This window comes from Penicillium vulpinum, assembly GCF_028829585.1.
Source record: "Penicillium vulpinum strain IBT 29486 chromosome Unknown utg000004l_segment0_segment0, whole genome shotgun sequence".
Taxonomy (NCBI): domain Eukaryota; kingdom Fungi; phylum Ascomycota; class Eurotiomycetes; order Eurotiales; family Aspergillaceae; genus Penicillium; species Penicillium vulpinum.
Window position 1 is genome coordinate 460,815 of NW_026643244.1, and position 17,116 is coordinate 477,930.

The 17,116-nt window shown below is 47.5% G+C and overlaps 8 protein-coding genes across 8 annotated transcripts; 2 read left to right on the forward strand and 6 right to left on the reverse strand.

The window, feature by feature from the left end:
* Window positions 1-447: 447 nt before the first annotated feature.
* On the forward strand, window positions 448-1,187 carry N7479_008725 (uncharacterized protein; the record flags this gene model as incomplete). Its single annotated transcript, XM_057256418.1, has 2 exons — window positions 448-525; window positions 579-1,187. The coding sequence occupies 2 exons, from the start codon at window positions 448-450 to the stop codon at window positions 1,185-1,187; spliced, it is 687 nt and encodes a 228-aa protein (XP_057103876.1).
* A 320-nt stretch (window positions 1,188-1,507) lies between these two features.
* Window positions 1,508-3,203, reverse strand: N7479_008726 (choline transporter-like family protein; the record flags this gene model as incomplete). Its single annotated transcript, XM_057256419.1, has 2 exons — window positions 1,508-2,857; window positions 2,919-3,203. The coding sequence occupies 2 exons, from the start codon at window positions 3,201-3,203 to the stop codon at window positions 1,508-1,510; spliced, it is 1,635 nt and encodes a 544-aa protein (XP_057103877.1).
* Window positions 3,204-4,089: 886 nt separating this feature from the next.
* On the reverse strand, window positions 4,090-4,461 carry N7479_008727 (Major facilitator superfamily domain general substrate transporter; the record flags this gene model as incomplete). The annotated part of the gene is made up of 3 exons (XM_057256420.1): window positions 4,090-4,283; window positions 4,349-4,371; window positions 4,409-4,461. 3 exons carry the CDS (start codon window positions 4,459-4,461, stop codon window positions 4,090-4,092), a joined length of 270 nt encoding a protein of 89 aa, XP_057103878.1.
* A 198-nt stretch (window positions 4,462-4,659) lies between these two features.
* Window positions 4,660-4,984, reverse strand: N7479_008728 (uncharacterized protein; the record flags this gene model as incomplete). The annotated part of the gene is made up of 2 exons (XM_057256421.1): window positions 4,660-4,805; window positions 4,852-4,984. 2 exons carry the CDS (start codon window positions 4,982-4,984, stop codon window positions 4,660-4,662), a joined length of 279 nt encoding a protein of 92 aa, XP_057103879.1.
* A 326-nt stretch (window positions 4,985-5,310) lies between these two features.
* On the reverse strand, window positions 5,311-7,779 carry N7479_008729 (putative GTPase activating protein (Gyp3); the record flags this gene model as incomplete). Its single annotated transcript, XM_057256422.1, has 1 exon — window positions 5,311-7,779. One exon carries the CDS (start codon window positions 7,777-7,779, stop codon window positions 5,311-5,313), a length of 2,469 nt encoding a protein of 822 aa, XP_057103880.1.
* Window positions 7,780-8,789: 1,010 nt separating this feature from the next.
* Window positions 8,790-10,284, forward strand: N7479_008730 (uncharacterized protein; the record flags this gene model as incomplete). The annotated part of the gene is made up of 3 exons (XM_057256423.1): window positions 8,790-8,855; window positions 8,923-9,541; window positions 9,596-10,284. 3 exons carry the CDS (start codon window positions 8,790-8,792, stop codon window positions 10,282-10,284), a joined length of 1,374 nt encoding a protein of 457 aa, XP_057103881.1.
* Window positions 10,285-10,599: 315 nt separating this feature from the next.
* N7479_008731 (hybrid sensor histidine kinase/response regulator) lies at window positions 10,600-14,632 on the reverse strand (the record flags this gene model as incomplete). The annotated part of the gene is made up of 3 exons (XM_057256424.1): window positions 10,600-10,847; window positions 10,909-14,438; window positions 14,553-14,632. 3 exons carry the CDS (start codon window positions 14,630-14,632, stop codon window positions 10,600-10,602), a joined length of 3,858 nt encoding a protein of 1,285 aa, XP_057103882.1.
* A 1,062-nt stretch (window positions 14,633-15,694) lies between these two features.
* On the reverse strand, window positions 15,695-15,994 carry N7479_008732 (uncharacterized protein; the record flags this gene model as incomplete). The annotated part of the gene is made up of 1 exon (XM_057256425.1): window positions 15,695-15,994. The coding sequence occupies one exon, from the start codon at window positions 15,992-15,994 to the stop codon at window positions 15,695-15,697; it is 300 nt and encodes a 99-aa protein (XP_057103883.1).
* Window positions 15,995-17,116: the final 1,122 nt, after the last annotated feature.

Consider the following 17,116-nt stretch of genomic DNA (forward strand, 5'->3'; position numbering starts at 1 on the left):
AACATTCCTCGGAGTAAAAAGGACCAACAGATAAGCCAGGAACGCTGCCACAAGGACATGGCTATCAAAGCATTCTTCCGGCATTCCAGTACTTTGAATGAGCAGGGGATTAAGCATATGTATGTGGTCCTTGTAGGTGGCTGGGCAAAAATGCAACCTGATGCTTATCTCCCAAGACAAGCACTGTCCCTCTATCAGACCGATCCACCATTGGGATTTCTGTACGCCATGAACCCCATAATTAAGGGGCGAAGGGATGTCATGTCAAATCCTTACTCTGAAAATATCTAACAGGGGAGTTCAATTGTAGACAGAACACTGGGCATTCGTCAGCCAGGCTAGGCTGCTTTTTCCATGACTTCGTTCTTATAGCCTAGATTTCCCATTCTATTGTACCTTCCCCAGCTCTCAAAAACATCTCCAACAACCACAACCACAACATCCAAAATGCGTTCCTTCATCACCGCCTCGGTCCTCATCGCCAGCGCTCTGGCCCAATCAACCGGAGACTACCTAAAATGCGCCGTAAGATCCCCCAATCCCAATCCAAATAAACCACCCCTAACAATCCAATTCAGACCGACACCATCAACAGCTTCGACAAATCGACCTTCTCCTCTTGCGACGACAAAACCGAGCAAGAATGCATATGCGCCAACACAGCCACAATCAAAAACATAATAACCACCGCCATCCCCTCCTGTTCCGGCCTCGAGATAGACAGCCTAGCAACCTACATCTGCCCCAGCGCTCGCGTAGCCGCACCACTCAAACACGCAGGCAGACCCATGCAACCCATCATCGAGATGCGCGATGCCACCCGGCGCGTCATCTACGTGACCCAGACCCGCACCGACTGCAGCTGCAAGAGCTCGGCTCTCGCTGAGAAACCCATGCATGTCTCGCAAATCCCTGTCAATGTCCCAGCTTCCAGCAGTATGGGTCTTATGGTGGCGGCGTCGCCGACGCCTGTTGGGTATGAGCATGGCTTGATGGTTGGGGCGGCTTCGTCGTCGATGGTGTTTGGACCGAAGGGTTCTGGAGCGACGCCTTCGGCTGTGCCTGCGGGCGCTGATGCCACGCACTTCTCGCCTTTCGAGGGGGCGGCTGCTGCGGGGGCTTCAGTGCATGGGGGTGTTGCGGTACTTGGGGTTGCGGCTGTTATGGCTATCATGGTCGCGTTGTAAGTGGGTTAAAAAAGGATTTGTTTGAAGGGTTGATTTGGCAGGGTGACTTTTGATTTACCTTTGGATTTGGTTTGGGGTTTAGGAGTCTAAAATAGAGCTTTGGGAGTGAGATTTTAGATATTTGGACTTGAGTAGTAATGATATATGAAATATGCTTGGTATTGCTATTAGTCGTGCATTATCTTCAATTAATTAACGTGCACTAATTAGTGCTGAACATTCATAAACACAGCGAAAAAAAAGCGGATATAGATCCCGCCTATAGACATAGCGATTGAACCGTTACAGTTGACCTTTAAAACAGACTCTGTCTGGAAAGCTTAAGCGTGGACTGCCTGCTGAACCTTAGGGTAAAGCTGCACCAGCTTGTAATAAAGATCTGGATGATCATTGATCATGACCTGAGGATCCCAAGCCATAGCCACGAAGATAGTCTCAATACCACTCCCAATGGGAGTCATGAAGACCTGGCAGACCTGCAGACCAATCAAGAAAGCGAAAGCCATGATGACGGCGGTGAAGTTGCCATCCCTGTTGTACGCGGGGTTGGTAAACTGCAGATAGAGATATGAAAGCAGCGCACAGACATAGGCGACGAAAGTCGAGCCCATAGTCAACACCGGGCCCATCAGGCAGTCTTGCACGAGAGCATCGATTCCTCGGTCGCGCATCATAGTCCAGGTATCCTTGGCAGCAGGGATATAAGCCTTTCCGTACAATGCGATGTGGCAGAAGGCGTAGCGGTTGAAAAGAGTAACGAGCCAGTCCAGCAGCGCGATAAAACAACCCAAAACCCACATGGCGATACTGCCGACCAAGTTTCCCTGCGCAGCCTCCTGTCGCTGTGCGACTGAGCATATCTGTCGCAACATGTTGATGAACGCGATGATTAGACTGCCCAGACTGATACTGCCAAAGGAGTATGTAGTCGCGCGACGGAACGCGCCCCGGGTCGAGCCCTTGGGCATACCGCCAGCGGACTTGCTCCAGAAGTACCACGAGCCGTAGACGCCCGCGACGGTGGTGTGCACGGTGTTCTTGATCCACTCGCTGATCCAGTACATAGCGAAAGTCACGTAGACGACGAGGCCGATGACCTTGGCTCTGCTGCAGCCGCCGTTTGCGCAGGACGGGTTAACACCACCAGAGGAATCCGGCTCGTAGGCCACGTAGATCGAGACCAGAGTGACGGAAAACCAGGCGGCGAAAGCAACTGTGACAATTCCGCCCAGGGCACTTACAAGGAAGATATGCCCGTAGCCGCGAGCTACATCCATGGCGGTTTGCAGCATAAATGCAGTAAATGGGATACGCGGGATCCAGCTGATGAAACATATGATTGCGAAGACGCCGAAGACTAGGAATGCGATGCCACCTCCATATTGCTTGCGGGCGATGTAGTAGATACCTGTTGCGAGGGCGAAAACGATGTTGAGAATACCAGTTGCCCAGATAAAGGTCTTGGTGAAGTGTCTTGCGGCCAAGAAATAAAGCCAAGAGAAAGCAAGGGCGACGCAGAGGGCGAAGACGAGCAGGACGAGGGTGTTGGTATCCAGCGAGAAATCATTGGACGAGTCGTAGATTCCTCCTCCATTGAAACCTTTATTGGTGGCATACTTGTTAATGGTAAGCCCAGACACAGCGACATAGCCGAGAAAGACAGCGATCAACTATGTAATAAGTCAGCTTCAAAGGAGGTTTTTTTGTTCAGCGCGACACGGTTCAGCTCACCAAGAGACCTGCCCACAAATCATTCCACTTGGGCTTGTCAATCTTAAACGCCTGGTCAAAGGTATATCCGGACTCTGGAACATTTTGCTGGTATTGTGGTGGTTTGGGCTCAGCTGCAGGTTGCTGATAGGTTGGTTGCTGGTAATTTGGCTGCGGGTATGGTGCAGGCTGATTGTTTGGCTGTTGGTAGTTCGCATTCCGCTGGTCGTAACCGTAGTTGGGCTGAGGTTGAGGCTGGCCCTGAGGGATACCCTCATTATAATAGCTAGCAGCCTGTCCACTCATATCTGTGAAGCTCAGAGAAGGGAAAACAGTCAAAAATCAAAAGAAGGGGAAAGGGGGAAAAGCAAGGATACAGTATTTGACTGGTGACGACATGAACCAAACAGCCGAGCTGAAATATCTCGATTGCCAATGAACTGGTCCGCCCTATGGATCCATCCCTGTAGGGATCGCCGATCTAATACGCTAAACAGATCGAAAAAAAAACACTAAAACAGTCACTAAAAACACTAGTAAAATTCACCAATTCTTCTAATCCCGAGCACATTTTTTCTACCCTATTAGCCTGTTGAAAAGTTCCGATGGGCACCTATTTAGAATATAGTTTGACAGCCTGAGAAGAATATACACATATGTACTCCGTCGTAAAAAAAAATCCATGTAAATCTAGGACCCTGACCCTCTTAAACCCTCGGAAATTGGAGAGCTTGGGGGTGGGGGCACTAGCGAACATTTCAATAACATAACACCTTAGGACTAAAAGCCCGAAAAAAAGTCTTCGAGTATTTGAGGTAGATTAGCATATTTTACCAAATATGTTAAAAACATACTACATACTATGTAGTCTCTCTCATTATGGTCTATTTAAGAGCTTGAGTTCCGACCAGCGTACGGAGTAGATTTTCCGAATACATCACATCACGCCTTTACACCTTCTAACTCTTCATTATAACAGCAATCTTGTAGAAATCCTATCAACTCCCAAATTATATCCACCCCGCTTCAAAAGAGGACATATCCAACTAAATCAACAGCTTTTACATCAGGAAACAATGGATTAAATATTCAGCATAGTACGCTTGAGTGCGTCCAATCATTTTGCCACCCCCGAATGAGTAGAGCCTTCGCAAATTCCCAATAAGTATTCAGGATACCAGCCACTAAGCTCCTAGTCGATAATAGCCGCCACATTACCACCTTTAATCATAATATTCTGAGGCCGGAGATCGCCATATGCAAAGAGAATACAGTGGGATCCAGGAAGCATCCCATCAAGAAAACTTCCAATATGACGTTTTGGCCCTATTTTTTGATAGGTATCAACAAAGACCTTGTTGAAATCGTCCTCGGATTTAAAGGGGCCTTTGAAGAGAGTTGTTAGTTGAAATAAAGTGACCAAGTTATATATACATGAATGGTATACATACCTTGATCAAGAGAAGTCGAGAGGCTGTCATCAGTAACAGGTCCATGATCAAGGAACTAACCTTAGAATATAGTCCTCACTAGCTAAACCACATATCTCCTGGATATAGCCCATAGCTATGTTGAGATGCGCGTTTTAGTAGCGACATCGTAAGTGTCCCACGCCGTGTAGAGTGTCTCTCCATCAATAAAACTCATGAAGATCTATGTATAGTAAAGACCTCCGTAGTCATCAGGACTACGATCAATAGGGCCGTGTGCATCACAGGCGCAAACTTTATGCACGGGACACTTGTATTTTGCGCCATATAGATCATATTCTTGGATAGATCATATTCTTGGCTTCGATAAAGTTGACGTGAGCACCGATTTTAACGGCCACTTCAGATGACATTTTCACAATAGTGGCACATTGGCAGAAGAACAAGTTGCTCCAGTCTCGACAAAATTCATTGACGACTTCGGAGGGTACCAAAATTCAGGTGCCAAGTAGTGCACATTTAACTGAGGCTTCTAAGTTGAAGACTGAGCAGTGATTGACATAGGTAGTGGGGGTAATGTTCTTGGTTGTGGAGAATTACGGGTTCCAGGGACAAAGAGAAAGAACAACAGGCAGGTTGACGAATCAGCTTGCCCATGGTTTGTTTTGTCGTCTTGTCCTATGGCAGCCCTACAGGTGGATAGCTTCAAATTTGAGAATTGCCAAGTCGGTTGCCTGCTTGGCACGAAAATTGGATGAGTTTGTAATTTGTATATGTACAAATGCAAGAAAATAAATGTCATAAATGCTCGATTCCCAAATTTCGTCTTGCGAAACCTAGACGCCTACAATGCAGGTAAAGAGTTGTCCTCGCTAAACCTCGTCAACTTCACAATTATGATTACGGACATTAAGGAGACGACCCGGAGGCTCGTTTTCCAAGAGAGGCACCCAACAGACATGGAAATCCAAGTGATCATTCACCTAACGGAAGGCATGTTGTTTCAAGTGACGCCAGGAACCAACGACTCGGTGCTCAATGCCTGGGATTGGTGTGCGGGATCGGCCGCCGAAGTCATCCGTCCCGGAATGCAGTTGACCTTTATTGAAGGCTACTGATCGTCGCAACTTCTCTTCGCGGACAGCTTTGCGGCGTTGGGCTCGGAGCTCTTCGATACGGCCCTGTCCGACACGGTGCCGACGTACAAAACATTCATCCATTAACATGTTGGCATCTAGCAGCTTCTTAGGCACGGTTTGAACGATCTGGAATGCTTCCATTGGGTCAGTCACGCCGAGAATGTCCTTTTCGCACGCTTTGAAGATTGCCAAAGACACGCGGAAGAAAGTCTTGGAGCCCTCGTAGAAGAAAACATCCCAAACTCGAAGGGTGGTTTCTAGAGGTAAACTTCCGATAAAAACCGACATGAGCCAGTTGGTCAGTCCGAGGGTAATGTCCGGCAGCCGCGAGTTCACTGTCAAGGGAGGCATTTTGCCCCGTCCGGACGGGGTTCCTCCCATGGCGGCGATCTTGGAATAGATGCCCGGCATAGTGTCCCTGAGCAGGACCATGAGAATCCAGAGGTCAATGTTGGCACCCTCCAGACTAATCTCATGGGTCCCGGGCAGGTAGTCTGCGGCGATGATATGCAGCATCCAGAATGCTTTTTCTTCGGGTAGGAAAAGAAGGAGCATTCCCGTGATGAAATTCAGAGACTGGGTATATCCGACTTTTGGGTTATGCAGCGCATAAGCATACAGAACCCGACGTAGGGACTGAATCATCTGCGTCTCCGTGGTGACATTAGAATGATTCGGATTGCTGCTTCCAGAATGTTCTGTTTGCGTGGTGACCTCCGGTTTGAAATGGAGGTTGTCAGGGAATGTGCGGTGGAGATCTCGCTCGATATGCTCCTTGTCATCGTTACTTGGTGAGCCCATGGCCCTCGAAACAAGTTGATCATATTCGCCAACGTTCCGGTTCAAAAGCTCGTACCCGCCGGCATAATAGAACCAAGCCGCACCTCGGAATTCTGGAGGAATTCCTTTGCGGACGAATCGCTTGACCTTCGAAGACTGCGGTGGGAATGTTGTGGGCTCTTTTGTGGGCAGCCCATTTTCCTTGAGCAATTCACACCATTTGGCTCTCCGTTGCATTACATGGTGGGAGTAGGACTCTTTCCAGGTCTCGTATTCATCCAGGGTTACATATTGGGTAGCTTTGCGAAATCCGTAATCATCTCGAGGGCCTTTTCCAGAGCGGAGTTGCGGCGGCACTAATCCAGGAATAAAAACTTTTTTCGAGGCCTGTCGTTGGTGTGCAGGAGGTACATCGGGCGCCTCGGGCGCCTCGGGTACCGGCGACGTGGCGGGAGTGAGATCAGGCAGAGAGTCTGGTATGACAGGGTCTGACGGGTCGGTTTCTGGCAGTGCCGGTTCCAATGGCGTGACCCCTGGCGGAGATTCTGGGAGTATGGGCAGTATGGGTGTGGGTTCGGAATAAGTCAAGTTTGGCAAAAACAATGAATCTGGCCTTGTGTCTTGCGAGATGGTGAATTCTGGCATCGGGGATATCGACGAATCGTCGCTCAGCAACGAATGTTCTAGTGGTTGTATTTCATCTATGTGGGAATCGCGTGATGGTGGGGGTGTTACTGATGGCGCTTTACTCCCCGCGTGGGATTTCGGGGAACCAGGCTCTTCAGTCACGTCGCTGAAGCCATCAAGATACATGGAAATCGCGTCTTCGACACTCATTCCATTGTCCATTCCGTAAGGCGCGTCGGGGGTATCCGGCGAAAGATCGGTGACTGAGCTGCTCTTGGTGAGGACACTGCTGCGCTCTGTCCCGCTTGCTTGTTCAATGCTCGAGCGCCAAGTTTCGGATGAATTAATGCTTGGTCGGGGAGGATTTTCATCGCTAGTGCCATTGGTTGGGAAGCGTGATAGAGGTAGTCCCTGGGAGTTCACATCATGTGGGCGGCGGTCCATAGATTCCTGCGTCCTCGGGCGCCTGCTGTTCAACCTGGATGTTGACATGGATATGCGGAGCCCCCCTCGCACAGGCATAGCTTTCCGATGGGTCGGCCGGTCGAGGTCATCTCGCGCGGACCAGCCTGGGGAATTGGTTCTAGGTGGTGTGGCGTATATTTGATGGCGACCGGTAGATCTAGGGGTCTTCCATTCACCCCTCGAACCCGGCGCGGGGCCATGGTGAGGTGGAGTGGGTGGCCACGGGTTTTCATGGGGATTGCGACGTGGCAGAGGCGAACGTGACCTCTGCCGTGGCGGAGAGCGGGGAGAGCGAGAGGACGATCTAGCGGAATTTGGGGTTCGCGAACGAGGATCGGCCAAAGACTCTAATCGTGGCGGGTGGGGAACTCTGCGACGGCCGGGAAGGTCGAAATCAGCCGAGGGAGGCGGATACCGAGGATTTACGTTTTCTGTGACCATGGCCACGATGTCGCACCCCGTTCCCGCTGGACATTTGTTATCGCTTAAGAGGAGTTATCAACCATGAGAACATTCGGGAGTCGGCAAATAGATTTCAACAAAAGGGAGTTTCCAAACAGAAGAATGAATGACAGATTTGGAGAAAAGAAAGACAAAGGGTGAGACCAAATTTGGAAGACAGCCTGCCAGAGGACTGTGAAGAAAAAGAAAAGAGAGAAAAGGCGCAGTTGAAACAAAATCAACAAAGCCCTGATCGGGTTTAGTGTCAGGTGACGTAATATAGACAAAGGGGCTTAACAATTCCAAGATTTTTAAACTACAAATTACGGAGTACTATATATTAAATTAATAGTCTCAGGATATAGAGTATGTTGTAGATTAACCGTTGGATACTCTATATTTGATTATATCATCTATATCATTGTTCTAATCTTTGTATAAAAAAAAGTTGACAGGTCGGAAATCAATGTCGATCAGGCACCCTGGACTGGTATACATTTCATACCTTGCTCACTATATTCTAATATTTCAATGTTTGCTAGTAATCCTTCCTATCCCTCTAGTTATACTAATAAAGGGAAATATCTACCAAAACTACTAGGAGGAAATGACGAAGTTGTATACGGAATAAGTGGCCGGCTATTCTTGTCTATTTGCTACATAACCCCTGAATTCTAGACCAATTGAATATCTCAAATTACTATGTAGCCAATCCACTTTTTCTTTTTTTTTTTTACGACTCCCAATTCATCTGCGCATGGCCGTGGAATGTGGTTAGCCCGCACGAACCCTTCCGTCTTCGGATAGCATAACGAATATCAACTGTCGACTGGTTCAATTTGATCTCTCATTGATGCTTTCGTATTCATTTCGAGACTCTATTTCTCGAAATGTCTCCCCGGAATAAGGCATGATTTACCAACGGGATTTATGTATATGTGTGAGGGGAGCTGCAGCTGCTGCATTGTACTATTGACCAGTACCCCCAGCAATGAACCCGTTTGTCCAATATGGCCATTGTCGACCAGGCGACCAAGCAATCTGCACCTCATATCCGCCCCAGTAGCTGGGCAGATGTAAGTAATATTTTCAATCCCCCGCATGCCATGCAACTGTCACTCACTAGCGTGGTCTTTTCCGCAGGGCCTGCGAGGAATTGCCGCTATTTTCGTGGTCGCTAGCCACACCTGCCTTTCCTTTGCGACATATCTGATCCCTCCGTCCTTCGCGGAAACAGGGAACTCTATTTTGTTTCAGCGACCGTTTTTTAGACTTGTCATACAGGGCCAAGCCTGGGTGGCCATCTTCCTGGTGCTACTTGGGTTCGTGAATGCCTTAAAACCGCTCCAGCTAGCCCGAAGAGGAGCTACCGCCGATGCTCTCGCTGCACTCTCGACAGGCGCCTTTCGGCGCAAGTGGAGACTAGTGTTCCCCGCTGCCCTGATGACAATTTTAGCTTGGCTTGTATGTCAGCTCGGTGGCTTCCAATTGGGTAGAAGGGTAGATGCATACTGGTTGAGAGCGACGAGTCCCAAACGAAGCACGTCGTTGAGCGCTGCAGTCGTAGATTTGATACGAGAGATAGCGGGGACTTGGATGTGGGGAGAAAATGCCTACGACCAACCACAATGGGCCCTACTATCGCTGTTCCGTGGCTCTCTATACGTATTCATGACCTTGTTGGCTTTGGTGAATACCACGCCACGTTTTCGCCTCTGTGCGCAAATGGTCCTATACACCTATAGCTGGGCAACCCTGGACGGTTTGTTTGAGATGATATCGCAACACCAAATATAATACTAATAATGTATTATAGGTACTGTTGGTACAAATATTTTCGCTGGCATGATACTAGCAGAACTGTCATTCTACAACCTGACAGTCCTCCAGCCAAGTGCGGTTTTCAGACTTCTGCCCTACGGCCTCGTCACCTTGGGCCTCTACGTCTGCTCGTACCCCGACCAATACGCCGATCAAACCGAATGGTCTTCTCAGCTTGCATCGCTTGCCGAAACCATCTTCCCAAAAGATGCCAACGTCAGCCGCTACTATGCCAGTCTTGGGGCGCAGATGATATGCTTTGGCGTGATGCTTTCTCCCTTGATGCGACGGATGCTCTCCCACCCTGTGCTGCTGTGGTTTGGGTCGATCAGCTTCCCGCTATACCTCATCCATGGACCACTAATGCGATCTGTTCTGGTTTACCTTGTCTATCTGCCTATGTCAATTGGCTTTCAGCCAACTGTCAAAGCAGATGGAACACTTGACCCGGAGTCATATATTCCCACGCCGGGCTCATTCCGACTTGGGGTTATTCTGACTATATTTTTTGCGTTCTTGCTCTATGTTGTCCAGCAATGGACAAATCATATAGAACCGAAGATGGGTGCACTTACAGCTGCATTTGAGAACTTCTCCCGTTCATGGGGTAAAAGTACGGCGTGGAGTTCAAAAGAGAAGGACGAGATATTGCCTATTACGTCTGTTCGGGAGTTAAATATGTAGACTCTTCATTGGGACGTGTATTTCTTTTTGTTATTTGAGGACGCTAGTATTTGGACTTAATAGAGCTATAACATTATTTATGAATTGAAATTTCTTTGACTTTTTATATCTCTACGTAAATTTCGAGCAGCGGACGAACGGGATAATTATTCATAGTGCGTGTATTGTTATATATATGAATATAGAATAGGTTGGTTGTGTCTAGTATGAGTAATTTGGATGCGCTTCAGCAGGGAGGTCAGTCATAGTATATGGATGCCATTCTTACATCCAAGAGCAAAATGTTTACCATGTTGATTGAACTTGGATCATTAACTACTGCTCTTGCCATAGTGCATGGGTCGGGGGCAATATCCCTTTGATTATTGACATCAGAATGTTCAGCCGAACGGGTTTGGTGAGGAACAAATCCATGCCAGAACCAGTGGCGTCGCGTTGCATGTCGGCTTGCGCAACGCCAGTCAAGGCAGCAATTGTGACACGGGATTTGGTTTCTAGTGTTTTTTCAAACTCGCGGATTCGCCTAGTAGATTCCAGGCCGTCCATTATTGGCATCGAGATATCTGTCGAGAATATTAGATTGTCAAAGGGTATCCGGATGTATTTTTTTTTTCGAAAACCTACCCATAAGAATCATTCCAATGATAGAAAAATTGGCCTTGAAAACTTCGAGGGCTTCTTCTCCATTTTGTGCAATAAGATAATCGCAGTCCAACTTCTTCATGAAAGCAATAAGAATTCTGAGATTGATATCATTGTCATCCACAAGAAGAATGGTTGTTGGAAGGTTTGATACGGGATAATTTTCCTTTTGGATAGGTGTATCGTGGTTCGTGGCGGCGACTTCTCCGGGCGGAGAAAGCGGGCCATCAAAATCCCCCCAAGGATGTTCGAACGGCTCGAACGTTCCCCTCAAGGCTTTATTGCATGGTTCTGAGTCTGATACTTTGATCATGGGTTGTTCGCTGACCTTTCCATTTGACGACGAGCCAACAAACAAGTCCATTCCAGGCTCATTAGTGCTGAGATCAGCTGGGAAGCTTGCTAGGCCATCGGGAATGTCTTCTTTGCCCTGGAGGGAATCAATTCGCAGTTGCTGGCGTTTAATGCACGTTTCTAATGTTTTCGCCAACTTGCGTGGTCCGCATGGTTGGCTAATGAACTCGAGCACACGTGCATCACCACGATTTTGAGTTCCAACAGACATAGCATGAGCAGTTCTCGGCGAGGGGCATATGATGATCACAGGTGAAGAAAATCGAGCAGCTGGATAGGGCACAATGGCCCTAATCTCTAGGTTCCCTACGTCCAGATATTCGTGATAAGAGATGTACAAGTCGCAATGGGCGAATTGTGTTTGTGAAGACTCCACTAAGACAACTTCCATGGAGAACCAGTCTTGACATAGTTTTTGTAGCGATGTGTATAGAGCCGTGTAAGATTCAGGAGTTCCGGGACCCAATATTCCAATAGTCTTCGCGCGTGCAAGCCTTTGCACCGTGGTGATGGGAGAGTGAATATTCAACCTGTCGAGGTTGTCTAGAGCAGGGGCATGGTCAAGGGTCACAGTTGTTATGACTTCAGTACCAACCTCTTTCTCGGAGTTGATGTAAATCTCCCCACCAAGCGATAAGACTATTCGTCTTGTAATGTTCAATCCGATCCCATTGCCGGTTATCATGCTATCCTCCTGTGAGAAAGCAGTGAATACCTCATTTTTCAGAAAATCAGAGTCAATCCCAGATCCAGTGTCCCTTACTGTCACTGTGACTGTTGAGCTTGTGACCTCGCCATCCTTTCTGCATTTGACTGGAGAGGCTCTCAGAGAGATATAGATGTGACCATTTTGAGTGAATTTCAAGGCGTTCCCAAAGATATTCGTAAGGATGACATGCCAAGCTCCAGCCTGTGTAGAAAATTTCCAACTGTGGGCGTGATCAATGTCCAAAATCACCTTGACCCCACCCCGTGTGTCGAGACGTTTGCTACTCAAAATAGAAGCCCCGGCAGCAGCCCGAAGAGGGGATCGAGAGCCGTTGAAGAAGGAATAGCCAGCGAATACCGCTTCAACTGCATCTTCTATAGCAGCATCGAGGTCGCAAGTGGCGACATCAATTTGTCCAGACTGCGCGGAGCAGCGGGTTGCGGCCACTCTCTGGTCGACAGGAATTTCATGCACACTGACACCGGGTGTTTTGGCAACAGTGTTCGGTGGAACATCATTGATACTGGCATACTCAAGGAGTTGATTGATTGAGCCTAATAGTGTGAATGCACAAGAAGAGATTGTATGAAGAAATCCTCGTTGCAACGCGTCCATGACAGTGTCATTCAAGAGTTCTGCAGTTCCGAAAATACCATGCAGAGGGGATCGAAGCTCATGGCTAAGTCCTGAGAGCAAGTCTGATTTTGCTCGATCGGCAAAATGAGCACCGAGTCGGTGCACTTCCGCCATGACACTTGTTCCAAATGTCAGGAGGAATGCTAACTCATCATTCGAAGTAAAGACACGGTGATGTGCTTTTGTCCACGTCAGAGCTCCCGCATACCATCTACCTTTGTGCGAATCCCATAAAGGTGAGAAGACGATGCTTCGAGACTCGGGAGCGAGTTGAAGTAAGGTCTGGGCATCCTGACGCAGAAGCCACTTCCGTGTTTTCTTGTGCTTCTTGCCCTTAGGAGGTCGTAAAAATCTGCTGAAAACACCATCACTAGTATCATCAGATGAGATTGTTCCATCTTCACCAAAATTGAAAATGTTCCCTCGAGGATATCGGTGTAAAAGGCCCCCAAGAAATGACTCTGATATTGCGATTTTGTTATCGTCTGTCAACTGATCATTGATGCTGGAGGTATTCGAAGTGGCAAATCCGAGTATTTCGCATGGGTTCAACGTAGCTTTGCCTGAGCTTTTAGTCTGTTCTGGCTCAAAAGACTCTTGATCTTGAAATGGACTTTGATGGGAGCCTCTGAATTTAGCCTCATCGCCCGAAGAACAGCTTTCAAACTCACTGCCTTCCGTGTCAGATGTCGCACCGTTCACCAATGCTCCCTGGGAGCCGAAGTTGGCGTTGAAAAAAACGACTGCCTCAACCTCGATGCTCTCGCGAATCAGATTGGCTGCCCGTCCAAATGTTTTGTTCACTCTAGCAGTATAATCATCCTTCGGTGATTGCTGCCTTGACTGATCCTTTCCGATTGTCGTAGCCACTTGAGATGCTTCTTTGTGTTTCGATAAGGCCTTGGTATCTCTCTTTCTGGTGCTCGAATTCGAAAGTGACTGATATTGCTCCCGATTCCCTTGAAGTATCTTCTTTGTAGGGATACGAATATTGTATGGACGAAAAGGCAGGTGGCTTCGTGTGCCATTCTGGGCTACGTCCCGAGTCACGTTATGCGAAAGTTGCTTTTCTTGCTGTTCGCGATTGACATGTCCCTCTGAATGGGCTATTTCATGGGAATTGGTTTGAGGAGCGCCGGTGTCGAGAACCCATGAGTTGCGTAGACTACCCTTTCCCTCCACAAAACTTCCAAGGCCAACAATCATGCGCTCACTGCGGAAATGCTGGACTTTTGAGTGACTAGTTCCTAGATAATCCATGACAGTAGCTGCAATATCAACTAGAAATTGGAGTGACCCGGCGTCCAGAGGTTCGTGAGGTTGGTCATCTAAAATCGTATAGGCTCCAATCACCACACCTTTCGGACTGATGATAGGACTCGACGCGAGAAACCGAATATTTGGGAATGTAGTCACATCTAGATGGTCTTTAAATGTGTTGTCTTTGGCAAGGTCGGGCACAACACAAACTCCATCCCTGGCGTTTGACGCATTTGGCGTAGAGTTCATAACCGATTTACACAGGCTGCGATCATATGACATTGTACAGCTTCCGACCCAAAGCTCATCTCGCGCATTATGGCCACTATCATCCTGCAGGCTTAAGGTTCGAGTGGCTTCTGTGAGAATATGTTGCTCATGTCGACCGAAGAGCGAGATCAACGAGCGCTGCGCATTCAGTCGCAAGGTGCCCAGTTGAGCAAATGCCGTCAGCACAGAGTCCGCTGAGGATCGAGCAACATATTCTCCTGATAGTGTACTAGGCCCGATATGTTGTAGGGCGTGCGGTTCAAGATGGTACGGTGGTAAATACCTGGGAAAGCAGAGGGGCATAGGGTTAGCTTAATGGCATTTGGTCGAGTGTTATAGATCGCAAGGTCGATGGAAGAGTACAACCTTGCGCTTGCAAATAAAGGTGGTAGATTACTTATAAAATTCTCGCTCTCTGGATGTACCAAAGTTGACATGATAGGTCTGAGTGTGTTGTGACGCGACTGGACGTGACATTGCGTCGGCGGTAGGTCCGAGATATTGAATACAAGAGTGCTAGAGACAAAAGATCTGCTTTCTCCTCAGAAGAGAGCAGAGGAACATCAAGAAAACTGTACGTGGTCTTCGGACTTCAGAAAAGCTGTAGAAGGAAAGGAAGATCTTAGGCACACAAAGTTGCAGCCCCGCTACCTTCCGTGATCTTCTAATATGGGAAGTTCGGGAACTTCCAGGTTCCCACTAGCCAATAGATTTGATAAACGGTGAGATGGAACAGGAGAGTCCGGCAAAATTTAGCCAATCAAATATGATGGATAAGCTAACCTATCTCAAAGGAGCGTTCCGAGGTTGTCATTGGTCATGTGCCCGTGGTGGTTAATATGTACAACATACGATCCCTCATATGCACTAGCATTCTCCACCAAGGGCTACATGTACTCCCGCATAATCCAATTGAACCTTTTTTTGTGGAGGTATCCTTCCGTTCACATGTGCTTGAGGACTTTTATTTCCTGCCGGGTCCACATGTCATCCATAGATCATATGTAACCATAAATATAGCGACATACACAATGCAGGTACAATGATATTTGTTAGCTAACCCCTAGAGAACAGTCACATGGACCTCGGAAGCTCCGTATAGCTAGCTATTGTAGTGCCGGCGCCCGTCCATTGAAACAGTATTATTTTCAATTCTATATATATTGAGTACAGTAACTGCGGAGTACAATGGATACTATACATAAATATAGTTTTAGAAGTGGCGATCATTGGCTTGAAACGACTTCAGGGATCGAACGCTTTGTCTTAAAATATACTGGCTAGATCCATATACCATCTGATTATGATACCCGCCATCGACCCGTCGACGTCTAGTGTCTATGTGTAACCTACAACATTTCCAGAATCAAGGCCTGAGATTTAAGTCCTAGCTAAGGTACATCCGTGACGGTCAACACTAATCTATTCTTTTTGATATCAAACAGTGAAGATTGAATCAAAAAGAAATACCCCAAGTTGCCAGAATCTCACCACAGCACTCATCTTAATACATATCCATCACAGCCAAAAATGAATAGCCTAGCTATCACAAGACGAAACCTGGAAGCTACCCATGCTCTTACTCAAAGAATGATCATTCCAGTCATCGGATGCGATTCCAATCTGGTTGCTGCAGGAGCTGTCGCTGTAGACACGAAGAACACAGTCTGAGAACCATTCATTCTCCCAGTCAATGGTGTCACCGCTCTTGCAGGAGGAATTGGTGCAGCCCTTGTTGTGTTCGCCATCCCACTGCCCACTGCAGGTGGAGAAGATCCAGGCGTTGGCCAAAGGGAGGACAGCAGCGATGGCAGCAATGGTGGTGGCGGTGAACTTCATTTTGTTGGATGTTGAAGGCCAAATTTGAGCGGTTGGAAGGCTTGAGTAGAGGTCCAGAAAGATATATGCGGATTGAATATTTGAGATTGGGATTAAGATCGAGATTTGTTTGTATTTGAGAGGGTGATCGGGGGTATAGGGACGGGGACAGGTGGTTGTTTATATAGCTTCCTAGGTCGCATCGAGTTTTCTGTAATGAAGTAAAAGATGTAACTTCATTAATGCCAATGCTCGTATCGTGCCGAAGGAAGCCAGAATAGAACCCATCACGAGAGATCAACATCATCGATAGGGCCATAGTACCAATCGTCAAGGTCAAATACGATAACTATTACTACCTACTTACTGGATTGGTATGTTGGTCGAAAGTGAGAACAGTTCTGATTAGGGTTGGAAGAACGAGCAAGGAATAGATCATCGAGAGATTCTCGTATTCTCATTTTGGCTCCCATCTAGGATGGTGCATTCAAAGCAAAAGAGATTACTTTAGCCTGAATTTTAGGCCATGCTAGTCAACGATTATATATCCCCTCTTAATATAAGGACACCGCCATATATGGCTCAAAAGAATACTAGACAAAGTGCTGTTATCGTGAAGATGTTTATCTACCTCAAGTATGGCCATGCATCTATTTCTGGTGTTAGTGTTAGCACCCGCATGAATGATCGGCAGGTGGCTGGTTATTCAGACTCTTAAATCACCCCAATACGGTAATAGTCTCGGATGATCCAGCTCGTAAATTTTGAGCCAAGCCTCGGCTGAGCCCTTACTGCTACGGGCATTTCGTGTTCGTCGAGCCAAAGAGGTATGAAGTTCAATGTAACCCGAAATACGCACGAGATTCGCTTTTCACTATGTGGGGTAAAGAGAGAAATCACCGAAGACACTACATGATACCAAAACTCGATTGACCCGCTGACCAATGCAGCTGAATACAATGGATGATCCAGCCATTAGAAACCTTCAGGACATGGTGTTGGTCTCAATATATCGAATACAACGGTGAATACTGATTGACTTTCAAGACTAATATCAGCATCCTACATCGTGGAGGGCTCTATTTCGGGTTGATCAATTGGATTTCGCTTCGACATAGTCGGAAACAAAGGCTGAACCGGGAA